Source organism: Colias philodice, chromosome 7, assembly GCF_061535455.1.
Source record: "Colias philodice isolate Cphi_HAF_F1 chromosome 7, ilColPhil1 Martin Lab GWU primary, whole genome shotgun sequence".
Lineage (NCBI taxonomy): Eukaryota > Metazoa > Arthropoda > Insecta > Lepidoptera > Pieridae > Colias > Colias philodice.
In genome coordinates this window covers 6,584,311-6,596,474 of record NC_143092.1, presented here as the reverse complement: position 1 = coordinate 6,596,474, position 12,164 = coordinate 6,584,311, and the positions used below count along the sequence as shown (strand labels likewise).

Below are 12,164 nucleotides of genomic sequence, written 5' to 3'. Positions count from 1 at the left end.
AATAAACCGTAACATGGTGCGTTAGGGTACATATTGAAATGCTGAATTTATAACCTAAGTCAGTTTTTACTCAAATTAAGCTGTCCAATCAAAGGCATAGTTTACTTGTAGTGTACTGTATAACTATCGGTTTAAATGTGTGGGTTTGGCGACACTGGTTTTCATACTAATTAGACATTACAGCACTTCTATATGTTTTTACTGTTCTGTGACTTAATCACTATAAAAATATACTTGGAATTCTAACGTACCTATAATATTTCCATCTATGTCATTTGCATATTCTAATACATAAAATAAAATAGCTTTCAAAACTAAAAAAAAAAACACGCTTATCATCGATGTTATAATTATTATAAGTGTACAAAATTGAATTGAATCTGTCAGTTTAAAGTGTGTCAAAAGGAGTCAGTAACATACAGACATACAGGTGAATCGTTAGTGTGTTCGTTACTAAGTAGGAAAAAAAAAATAAAAACCAAAAAATAATACATAAAAATTTATTCCGTTCACATTTCACCATCATCAGAGTCTTCGATATCAGCGAGCGCTTGCTTCGCTTGGTTCTCGGCGTCTGAAGCGACTTCCTTGGGCACCATCTGGTGACGACCCTTCGTATCTTTCGACACCCATGAGAGTTCCAACTCGAATTGTTTGTCTTTTAGCTCATCGTGCACTAGGTAGATACTGAAAAAGAGGGGAGGTGGTTGAAAAATCGATTTAAAATAAAAATTTAAGGTTAAAGTTTAAAAGTGATAGTTTGTGTGTCGCTTTTACAAATCTTTAAATTTTTATTTCAATGGGTTCATAATTGATTTTTTTTACTATTTCTTAAAATTGATTAATAACACTGGATTTCCGCACGCGGCTTTGCCGACTTTTTCAAAGAAAAACCCGCGTTCTCGTTCCTGTGGGATTTCCAGGATAAAAAGTAGCCTATGTCTTATTCTGGGTCTTCAGCTACGTACATACCAAAATACATTGTAATCGGTTCAGTAGTATTTGGCTTGAAAGAGTAACAAACATCCATCCATCCTCACAAACATTTGCACTTATAATTATTTTAGTAGGATTTGCGTATATCAGCTTATAACTGCCTCACACTAATAATAATATTACATACATCTACTGCTGCTAATTGAGGGGAGTCCCGTCAGCGAAGCGGAGTAAAATTGGTTTGCAAGATCAAATTTTTCATGTATTTGCAATTATATGACGCTTTTAGAAAAATTAATCAATACACTTCAAGATATTGCCTAAAAAGTGTGCTAATTTGTTACACAACCACGTGTATTTTGCTCGATCATATAAAATCATAAAAATAGGCTAAAATAAAAATCGAAAACGAATTATTTAATAATGAAATTTCTGATTTTGCAAATAATTTTTATACAAGGATATGTATTTTGATGTATTGCAGAAAACGTGCTAAATTTTGGTTTTCAACTGAAGCCCTGTAATTATTAAATATATTATATTACTATATCTCGAATTTACCGTTGCCCAGTTTTCTTGACAAGCCGACGCGAGGAGCGACTCTCGCAAACGGCGCGTTGAAATACCTCGCCTTAAGACATAATTTGTTATTGTTTGTGGGATGGACATAACTGTTTGACTGATTTCCAAAAAATATTTTATCATTGGACTACATATGTACATACAAAAATGATTCTAACAGATTAAGTTCCTCCACATTAACTTCCTCCTTTTCTGATGGCAGTTAAAAAGTAGGGTCACTACCATTAAAAAAACATTCTGTTTCATATGCTATCCATAGATGTAATCTGAATTACATTGCCAAGTACTCAGTTACAAAAATGTAATCAAACAATACTTGGTCTACTCTGTTATTAGTAATTTTTTTCACATTTACCCATATTTTATTCTCAGTAATTTAAAAAGACGTGTGGCACTCGGGGACTGCGGCGGTAAAGCTATTGCATGTTATGCCTTCAAGCCACACCTCCGCGGCCGTCGGAGTGGGGAGCGTGAGGTTTTTTCGTTACAGAATTTCTGGATTCGGTCCCCGCGCTCAAGGCCCGCGATAGAAGCTATGCAATAGCTTAAAAACCAATATAAAGCAATGTATCTTACATTCTGGCAGCCTCCTTCACTAGATCCTTAACTGGAATATCAGCAAGTTTGAGCTTCTCAATTTCAGTTTTTGCTGCTTGTTTCGCCTTGCCCACTGCACAGCCATAGTATGACTGAAATTTATAAAGGAAAAACACTTAAAACAGGAGTAAGTATAGGTAATTTATGTACTATAGGCATTTCTTGAGTTTAATTTTACAGAATATAATACATTAAGAAATTCAAAATTTATCTTATAACATCAAAGTTTCCCCTTGACCACAGTTGCTGAAAAGTGTGTAAAACGCCAGGATAATAATATAATGAATAAAACCCGTTTAAAATATGTTAAAATATTTAATTTCTAAATTTATGTACCAGTAACAATAAAGTAAGTAGTAGTAAAGTATTAAAATGAATGCAATTATGTTTATTATGAACAAGTTTAATAATTGTAAAGATGAGTGATATTTTAAAACTAGAGAATTAATAGAGTTACAATTTATAATTAAAGGTCTGTTAAGCTTTTGGCTGATTATCGCCATTACTATAGATCACAAGAGCAAATCCTAGACTCCTAGAATAATATTACTCGAAACTCGAAAATTACTAAGAAACCGTCTGGAACTTGCAGAACAAAATCATTGTATCCATATAAACCTGCAGTTCACAACAATGTTAGAAAAGTATTTATTTAACCATTTATTGTACCACACCATTTAACATTACAGTATATAATATATGGTTGTATAGATTCGAGGTAAGGTACAAAAGTTGACCTTATCGCTTAAAAGCAATTTCTTCCAGGCCACCTAAGGTATCGTTAAAAGTATGTATGTATGTATGTATGTCATGTCTTAGTCTGATTGTACATAATATATTAAAGCTGATAGATTACAGGAATAATACACAGTAGAAATGAAGTGTCATTTTATGAGTAAAGTACTTATGAAGTTTTCCTATAAACAATTATAGTTCTGCCTCATTTATCTGGATCTACTGAACTGATTTTAAAAAATTATTTTAATATCAAAGCCTTTATTTATTTATTAAGGTATATCTTTGTTTTTTTACAAATAATACTTACAAACGATACACCACTAGGTTCGAGCATGTACATCTGAGGTCCGTCATGTTCAGACCAAGTTCCTAATATAGCAGCGCACCCATAAGGCCTTACCGCACTATACAATGTATATGCATGCATGTACATTGACACACGCTCATTCAAGTATTTCAAAGGGACTGGGATGCCGTACTGTGATCTGTAGTTTGAGGCCTCGGAACGCGCTGTCTCTACTATTTGCCGAGCATCGGAGATGAGGCCAGATACTGCCTGGAAATTCAATAAATATTATGATTAATTGTAGAATAGAAAGGAAAATTCGTAGGCTGTATGATTAAGCAAAAAATGAATTGTGCATTAAAAAAAAAGAGTGCCACACACTCGGGGACTGCCGCGGTAAAGCTATTGCATGCTATGCCTTCAAGCCACACCTCCGCGCCCGTCGGAGTGGGGAGCGTGAGGTTTTTTCGTTACAAAATTTCTGGATTTGGTCCCCGCACTCAAGGCCTGCGATAGAAGCTATGCAATAGCTTAAAAACAAATATTTAAGTATTTTATTGTTACTTAGTTATATTATATGTCATCTATAAATACTTACCATGCCAACATGTTCATCAATATGAAAGATTCTCTTATTCGCGCCAGGTTCATACAACTTTGATGTTACCAACTTTTCAACAGCAAATACCACACCATCTTTTCCGCGTAATCCAATAACTGTTCCCGAATTTTCTACGGCTTTCGCAGCATACTCTACTTGAAACACTCGACCGTCCGGCGAAAATTGTGAAGCAGACAGATCATACTGAAATTACAAAGACATGAATGAGCAACTTTTGAAAAAATAACCTCTTTCTGTAACAAACTGTATATTATAAGAATAATTCACAGTAAATACAAGATCTTGAGTATGATAATGTTTTACTTAACAATAATTAATACAGTCTTTTTTGTAAGTTTTGAAGTATCAGATGAATGGAATTCCTATTTTGAAATCACTGTAAATACGCATTTAACAATGATAATCTGTACTTACTCCTGTACCTATAGAACTCATGATTATTTATTTATAATTTTTCAGTAAAATAAACGAAGTTTTATGCACTTTACAAGTTACAACTATTGTATTTTCAAAAAATCCAAATCACTTTCGGCAATGATGACAAGCAAATCGTTTGACCACAGATTACACAAAATTGATGTCAACAACAGATAAAAATCAACACTATCGGTGCTGCCATACTGAATTAATACAGACACAGAATACAGAATATTATGCTATTTAAACTGTTCTGTATATAAAAACCTGTAATAAAAACCAAATCTAAACTTTGATTTATAATAATATCCAACAAAATAATCATATTATTATGTAGAAGTAGTTGGAAGTAGTATTATATTAATGGGGAAGAATCTGTGGGAAGAATTTTAAAAGTATGGCGGGATTGCAAGATTGCCAGCCGTGTCTTTGATACTCCACGCCAACGCCATCTATGGGATAGTTTGATATTTTAAAAATAATTGATTTGAAGAAAACTCTAATCTCTATTCTCCTTTAACTTGTCTTACCAGCATTCCAGACGCGAAAAAATAAATGTTATGTTAAATATTAACCCTTAAGGGCTTGGTCTAGTAGTGCAAACAAATGCATCATGTCATCATATATGTAAATAATACAAATGTACTAAGGGAAAGTTGCTCCACTTAATTTTTAAAAATTAAATCATTCGTATGCATAATTTAATATTCGTAATAAGTACCAAAAATGACAATTTGAAACAATTTTCGTGAAAATTACACCGGGTGATTTTTTTTTATCAGTACACACACAATTATTATTACCCAACTACAGGGAAGCAAAAGCAGTATGTATGTGGGTACGGATGTTCATCTGTTCCCTCCTAAGTTCTAATAATCATGATTAGACAAAAAACTTACCTACATATCGTTCGAAGCCTCTTCATTGTCCACTGGTTATAGATTGCATGACGTTACGTTAAGAATCCTTATCGATTTTAGAGTGATTTTGACTTGTTTCTGTAATTCTTTAGGCGCTCGTTTAACAAAACTAAAAGTCGTTTAACAAAACTAAAACTAAAACTAAAAGTGTTCGGTGTTCGGTGTTCGGTGTTCGTTGTTCGTTGTTCGGTGTTCGGTGTCCGGTGTCCGGTGTCCGGTGTCCGGTGTCCGTTGTCCGGTGTCCGGTGTCCGGTGTCCGTTGTCCGTTGTCCGTTGTCCGTTGTCCGTTGTCCGTTGTCCGTTGTCCGTTGTCCGTTGTCCGTTGTCCGTTGTTCGGTGTTCGGTGTTCGGTGTTCGGTGTTCGGTGTTCGTTGTTCGTTGTTCGTTGTTCGTTGTTCGTTGTTCGTTGTTCGTTGTTCGTTGTTCGTTGTTCGTTGTTCGTTGTTCGTTGTTCGTTGTTCGTTGTTCGTTGTTCGTTGTTCGTTGTTCGTTGTTCGTTGTTCGTTGTTCGTTGTTCGTTGTTCGTTGTTCGTTGTTCGTTGTTCGTTGTTCGTTGTTCGTTGTTCGTTGTTCGTTGTTCGTTGTTCGTTGTTCGTTGTTCGTTGTTCGTTGTTCGGTGTTCGGTGTTCGGTGTTCGGTGTTCGGTGTTCGTTGTTCGTTGTTCGTTGTTCGTTGTTCGTTGTTCGTTGTTCGTTGTCCGTTGTCCGTTGTCCGTTGTTCGTTGTTCGTTGTTCGTTGTTCGTTGTTCGTTGTTCGTTGTTCGTTGTTCGTTGTTCGTTGTCCGTTGTCCGTTGTCCGTTGTCCGTTGTTCGTTGTTCGTTGTTCGTTGTTCGTTGTTCGTTGTTCGTTGTTCGTTGTCCGTTGTCCGTTGTTCGTTGTTCGGTGTCCGTTGTCCGTTGTCCGTTGTCCGTTGTCCGTTGTCCGTTGTCCGTTGTCCGTTGTCCGTTGTCCGTTGTCCGTTGTCCGTTGTCCGTTGTCCGTTGTCCGTTGTTCGTTGTTCGGTGTTCGGTGTTCAGTGTTCGGTGTTCGGTGTTCGTTGTTCGTTGTTCGTTGTTCGTTGTTCGTTGTTCGTTGTTCGTTGTTCGGTGTTCGGTGTTCGGTGTTCGGTGTTCGTTGTTCATAGTTCGTTGTTCGTTGTTCGTTGTTCGTTGTTCGTTGTTCGTTGTTCGTTGTTCGTTGTTCGTTGTTCGTTGTTCGTTGTTCGTTGTTCGTTGTTCGTTGTTCGTTGTTCGTTGTTCGTTGTTCGTTGTTCGTTGTTCGTTGTTCGTTGTTCGTTGTTCGGTGTTCGTTGTTCGTTGTTCGTTGTTCGTTGTTCGGTGTTCGGTGTTCGGTGTTCGGTGTTCGTTGTTCGGTGTTCGTTGTTCGTTGTTCGTTGTTCGTTGTTCGTTGTTCGGTGTTCGTTGTTCGTTGTTCGGTGTTCGGTGTTCGGTGTTCGTTGTTCGTTGTTCGTTGTTCGTTGTTCGTTGTTCGTTGTTCGTTGTTCGGTGTTCGGTGTTCGGTGTTCGGTGTTCGGTGTTCGTTGTTCGTAGTTCGTTGTTCGTTGTTCGTTGTTCGTTGTTCGTTGTTCGTTGTTCGTTGTTCGTTGTTCGTTGTTCGTTGTTCGTTGTTCGTTGTTCGTTGTTCGTTGTTCGTTGTTCGTTGTTCGTTGTTCGTTGTTCGTTGTTCGTTGTTCGGTGTTCGGTGTTCGGTGTTCGGTGTTCGGTGTTCGGTGTTCGGTGTTCGGTGTTCGGTGTTCGGTGTTCGGTGTTCGGTGTTCGGTGTTCGGTGTTCGGTGTTCGTTGTTCGTAGTTCGTAGTTCGTTGTTCGTTGTTCGTTGTTCGTTGTTCGTTTTTCGTTGTTCGTTGTTCGTTGTTCGTTGTTCGTTGTTCGTTGTTCGTTGTTCGTTGTTCGTTGTTCGTTGTTCGTTGTTCGTTGTTCGTTGTTCGTTGTTCGTTGTTCGTTGTTCGGTGTTCGGTGTTCGGTGTTCGGTGTTCGGTGTTCGTTGTTCGGTGTTCGGTGTTCGGTGTTCGGTGTTCGGTGTTCGGTGTTCGGTGTTCGGTGTTCGGTGTTCGGTGTTCGGTGTTCGGTGTTCGGTGTTCGTTGTTCGTTGTTCGTTGTTCGTTGTTCGGTGTTCGTTGTTCGTTGTTCGGTGTTCGTTGTTCGTTGTTCGTTGTTCGTTGTTCGTTGTTCGGTGTGCGGTGTTCGGTGTTCGGTGTTCGGTGTTCGGTGTTCAGTGTTCGGTGTTCGTTGTTCGTTGTTCGGTGTTCGTTGTTCGTTGTTCGTTGTTCGGTGTTCGGTGTTCGGTGTTCGGTGTTCGTTGTCCGTTGTCCGTTGTCGTTGTTCGTTGTTCGGTGTTCGGTGTTCGGTGTTCGGTGTTCGGTGTTCGGTGTTCGGTGTTCGGTGTTCGTTGTTCGTTGTTCGTTGTTCGTTGTTCGTTGTTCGTTGTTCGTTGTTCGTTGTTCGTTGTTCGTTGTTCGTTGTTCGTTGTTCGGTGTTCGTTGTTCGTTGTTCGGTGTTCAGTGTTCGGTGTTCGGTGTTCGTTGTTCGTTGTTCGTTGTTCGTTGTTCGTTGTTCGTTGTTCGTTGTTCGGTGTTCGGTGTTCGGTGTTCGGTGTTCGGTGTTCGTTGTTCGTTGTTCGTTGTTCGTTGTTCGTTGTTCGGTGTTCGGTGTTCGTTGTTCGTTGTTCGGTGTTCGGTGTTCGGTGTTCGTTGTTCGTTGTTCGTTGTTCGTTGTTCGTTGTTCGTTGTTCGTTATTCGTTGTTCGTTGTTCGGTGTTCGGTGTTCGGTGTTCGGTGTTCGGTGTTCGGTGTTCGGTGTTCGGTGTTCGGTGTTCGGTGTTCGGTGTTCGGTGTTCGGTGTTCGGTGTTCGGTGTTCGGTGTTCGTTGTTCGTTGTTCGTTGTTCGTTGTTCGGTGTTCGGTGTTCGTTGTTCGTTGTTCGGTGTTCGTTGTTCGTTGTTCGTTGTTCGTTGTTCGTTGTTCGGTGTTCGTTGTTCGTTGTTCGTTGTTCGTTGTTCGTTGTTCGTTGTTCGTTGTTCGTAGTTCGTTGTTCGTTGTTCGTTGTTCGTTGTTCATTGTTCGTTGTTCGTTGTTCGTTGTTCGTTGTTCGTTGTTCGTTGTTCGGTGTTCGGTGTTCGGTGTTCGGTGTCCGGTGTCCGGTGTCCGGTGTCCGGTGTCCGGTGTCCGGTGTCCGGTGTCCGGTGTCCGGTGTCCGGTGTCCGGTGTCCGGTGTCCGGTGTCCGGTTTCTGGTGTCCGGTGTCCGGTGTCCGGTGTCCGTTGTCCGTTGTCCGTTGTCCGTTGTCCGTTGTCCGTTGTTCGTTGTCGTTGTTCGTTGTTCGGTGTTCGGTGTTCGGTGTTCGGTGTTCGGTGTTCGGTGTTCGTTGTTCGTTGTTCGTTGTTCGGTGTTCGGTGTTCGGTGTTCGGTGTTCGGTGTTTGGTGTTTGTGTTTTTATTTGTGTTTGGATCAATAAAGAGGTAAAGCATAAAAATATGAAAGGCAAGTCAGTGTTTACATTATCACTACATACTATGAACTACAAAAAAATAAAAACCAATCTCATTAAATTAGATGTTTTATTTTCTATTTATTATCTTATATATAAAATTCTCGTGTCACAATGTTAGTCTGCATACTCCTCCGAAACGGGTGGACCGATTCTCATGAAATTTTCAGTGTATATCGGGTAAGTCTGAGAATCGGCCAACATCTATTTTTCATATGCACCACGGGCGAAGCCGGGGCGGGCCGCTAGTATTATTCTAGATGTTTTTCTTATCTCACTTTTATACAATGCGATAAAAAATGAATATATTTATAAAATGAGTAAAATAGTATTAAAAAGTTACTTGTTCTTAAAAATTAAATAACAATATACAATGAGCATGGTTTTGATCAAATTGTGCTAAAAAAAAAGGACAATAGAGATTGGAAAATGGTATCATCGCAGACAGCAGAGTACATTCATTGTTATTGATGCACATGTACGTAATAATTAAACGCACTGTATAAATAAATTGCTGCGGCTGCAAGAACTTCTACGGACTACGTCCGTCCTTGAAGCGCCAATGCGGAGTGATCAGTACGCCAATGTGTGAACAGGAATCTTGATATCCTTCATTTTTTCCCAACACGTTGGCCCAACGCCTTGGCCCCATGTGTACTGCCGCTATAAAAATACTAGCTTTCGTCCAGCGCAATTTTGTATTAGGACTCTTAATTAATTACCTAACTACAACGCCCTCTATGGACTTCAAGTAAAGAATAAAAAAAAAACGTTGTGTGGGGTATGGGTATCAAATGAAATAGCTTTCTGAGCACATTTCAAATATGTAAACACATAAACATGAATTCACATAGCTCCAAAGTAAATTAAATAAAAATAATTATGTAGGTAAATTATATAGAATTATGTAGATATTATTTAAAAAAATATTTTTACCTTGTTGGAACTAATATAATAAGCCTATGAGTTGAAAATAGCGCTGATATATGCAGCACGCAGATTACCATGTCAAAAGAATTTACGGCCGCACCCCTGTTTACACATTTTGCCTCCCGCGCCATAAACGCCGAAAAACCAGCGAGAACTTTATTACCGCAAGATCCACACAACACTCAAGGACCCGTCTTGGATTAAACTGTGAATGTACAGCCTATATTACCTATAATATTATTATAGTGCTAAAGGTAGATCTTATTATGCGTAATTTTTATTCTTAAAAAAAAATAAAATGGTCTGCACTAAAGCCAACTAGTGTAAAAATAGGTACATAATGCGCTTAAACGCCTTAGGCTTAACTTAACGCTTTTAAGGTATGTGAAATTTGGTACACACAATTTGGATTAAGATTTGGTTTTTTAGGTTAAAACCGGGGTGGGAGCACAATGAAATTAAATAAATATAAATAAAAAATAACTAACCTAGTCCCTTTTTTGTGGTTATGTATGATTGTTTAGATCCCAGAGCCCAGAGGTCACGAAACACATTCATTAAAGATTAACTTCAAGTATGGTAGAGTCGATATAAAATAGTATCTACGAAGTTTTCCAAAGTATAGAACTGACTGATAAATCTTTTGGCCAGTAAAATCACATTAAAAACTTTTTGTGCAATCTAAAGTCTATACTAATATTTTATAGCTGAAGAGCTTGTTTGTTTGTTTGAACGCGTTATTCTCAGAAACTACTGGTCTGATTTGAAAAATTCTTTCGGCTGTGCTTTCGGTGTTAGATAAGTAGTCCATTTCTCGAGGAAGGCTATATCATCACGCTAAGACCAATAAAGGACCAATAGGGGCGGAGAAATGGGGATAAAACCTCGGGGCACAATACCTATAAATAATTCAATAATATTATGTTAATTAATACACCTACCGGTAAGTATATATAGCTAAATAGAAAAGTAAATAAATTATAGCTTTAACTAAATCGTAACATTTTATATCAGCATCACTTTACTTGACTTTCTGAGTGTCTACATTTACATATGTGTCCATAATTAAATTAATAATATTATTATGTCGTCAAATGTAGCACCGACATAATTTTACAAAATGGTGCAGTGGTATATTGATTGATTGGTATATTCACAACTGCACGTTGTGAATTAGGTAACAAAGTTGTTTTCTAAGTACAAGTTGCACGCATTTTGATCAATACAAAAACTCATTTTGTTTTATTACTACTAGAAGAAAACGCCCAAAACCTTTCAAGGGTTCTTGTTTGTTATTTGACTATAGATCGTGTGAACTGTATTGGCGGAGACAATCATTGTGGCTCCGTAATGAATCCTTTGAAATGACGCAATTTCAGAGAATCCCAGTATCTCCCTAATGATAGTTGGAAGTATTCCTTTGACGAAAAATTCTGCGCTAGTTTTTAAGAAATGTTCGGATATTCATCGAAAAAATAGAAGTGACTACTGAGTAAGCAGAATTGCCTTTTTTACTGAAATTACCTTAATGTTAGGTAATATGGTAATATTACACACTTGAAAAAACCTATCTCTGTAAATATAAAGCTACGGTAAAAGGCAAAAGCATATTCTTGAATGAGCAAATAAATCTTTAGAATCTGAATCAAGAATAAAATAACCAGAAATAGAAAGGTTGGTACTATAAAATTTGTAGTCAGAATTTCACATACATTTTGGACAAAAGAGGCCACTAAGAATAATCTATGTGTCCTGAAATGTGAAATTTTCTTTTCATTACTCTTTTAGTCAGCGGAGAAACGGGCCAATTTAAGTTTCTAGAATTTTAAATTTTATTTTCACAGCTAAAACACTTTCGCGGAAAAATGTAATTGTGATGAATTAAAACAAGGAATATACGGATGAATTAGTAGTGCTAACTAAATAATTATTCCTATCATAATATTTTGTAAAAAACTTCCCTTACTTTAATAGAGTTATTTATCATTTTAGCAGCAGGATAACGATTTTGATATTTCTGAATATAACGTTATAAACCTTCGAAACGGCTGGATCTATTCACATGATATGGTTAGGGAGCCAGGTGCAAATTTGGTTAACTATTTCCTCTCAAGAGATAATTCGTCAGACGCATGAGAGTATAGTATTATAAAGCCTCGTGAACGTCAGCTGGCGCTCGGTTGGGGGGGTGAGCGGTTGTAGCCTCCCACGCACATAGGAAAAAAAATACATTCATTCATTCATTTCCTCTCAGCTAAAAATTTGTCAAATTGTAGCTAACCCAATATCTCAACGAAAAAAAATAGCCAGCTGGTTAAAACATGGTGTATTATACGTCAGCTGGTGTCTCGAACATGAAAGTTAAATTTAAAGAAAAATTTATTTTCCGTTATTTCCTCTCAAACAAAAATTTACCTGATGATAGCTTATATGTAACTGTGGATAAATATATATGTCAGCTGGCTGTATCTTGGTGGAAAAACCGTCAGCTGATACGGGAGGCTACAACCGCTCTTCCCCCCAACCGAGCTCCAGCTGACGTTCACGAGGCTTCATAATACTATACTTTGATGCATTTTACTAATTACCGCTTGAGAGGAACTTGGTCATAAAATCTGCTGCTGGCTCCCGGACCAATATTTTGTAAGCCTATTG

At 37.9% G+C, this 12,164-nt stretch overlaps 1 protein-coding gene across 1 annotated transcript; it reads right to left on the bottom strand.

Moving 5' to 3' along the window:
• Nucleotides 1-480: 480 nt before the first annotated feature.
• Prosalpha7 (proteasome alpha7 subunit) lies at nt 481-4,332 on the bottom strand. The gene is made up of 5 exons (XM_089697365.1): nt 4,176-4,332; nt 3,738-3,944; nt 3,161-3,409; nt 2,095-2,207; nt 481-687 (listed from the first exon to the last, which is right to left on the bottom strand). The coding sequence occupies exons 1-5, from the start codon at nt 4,194-4,196 to the stop codon at nt 510-512; spliced, it is 768 nt and encodes a 255-aa protein (XP_089553491.1). The 5' UTR covers nt 4,197-4,332; the 3' UTR covers nt 481-509.
• Nucleotides 4,333-12,164: the final 7,832 nt, after the last annotated feature.

Coding starts and splice junctions, on each gene's coding strand:
- Prosalpha7 (XM_089697365.1), bottom strand. CDS start 4,196: ATGAGTTCTATAGGTACAGGA. Junction 3,410..3,737: donor TTGATGAACATGTTGGCATG/GTAAGTATTTAT, acceptor TTGAATTTCCAG/GCAGTATCTGGCCTCATCTC. Junction 2,208..3,160: donor AACCTAGTGGTGTATCGTTT/GTAAGTATTATT, acceptor TATAAATTTCAG/TCATACTATGGCTGTGCAGT.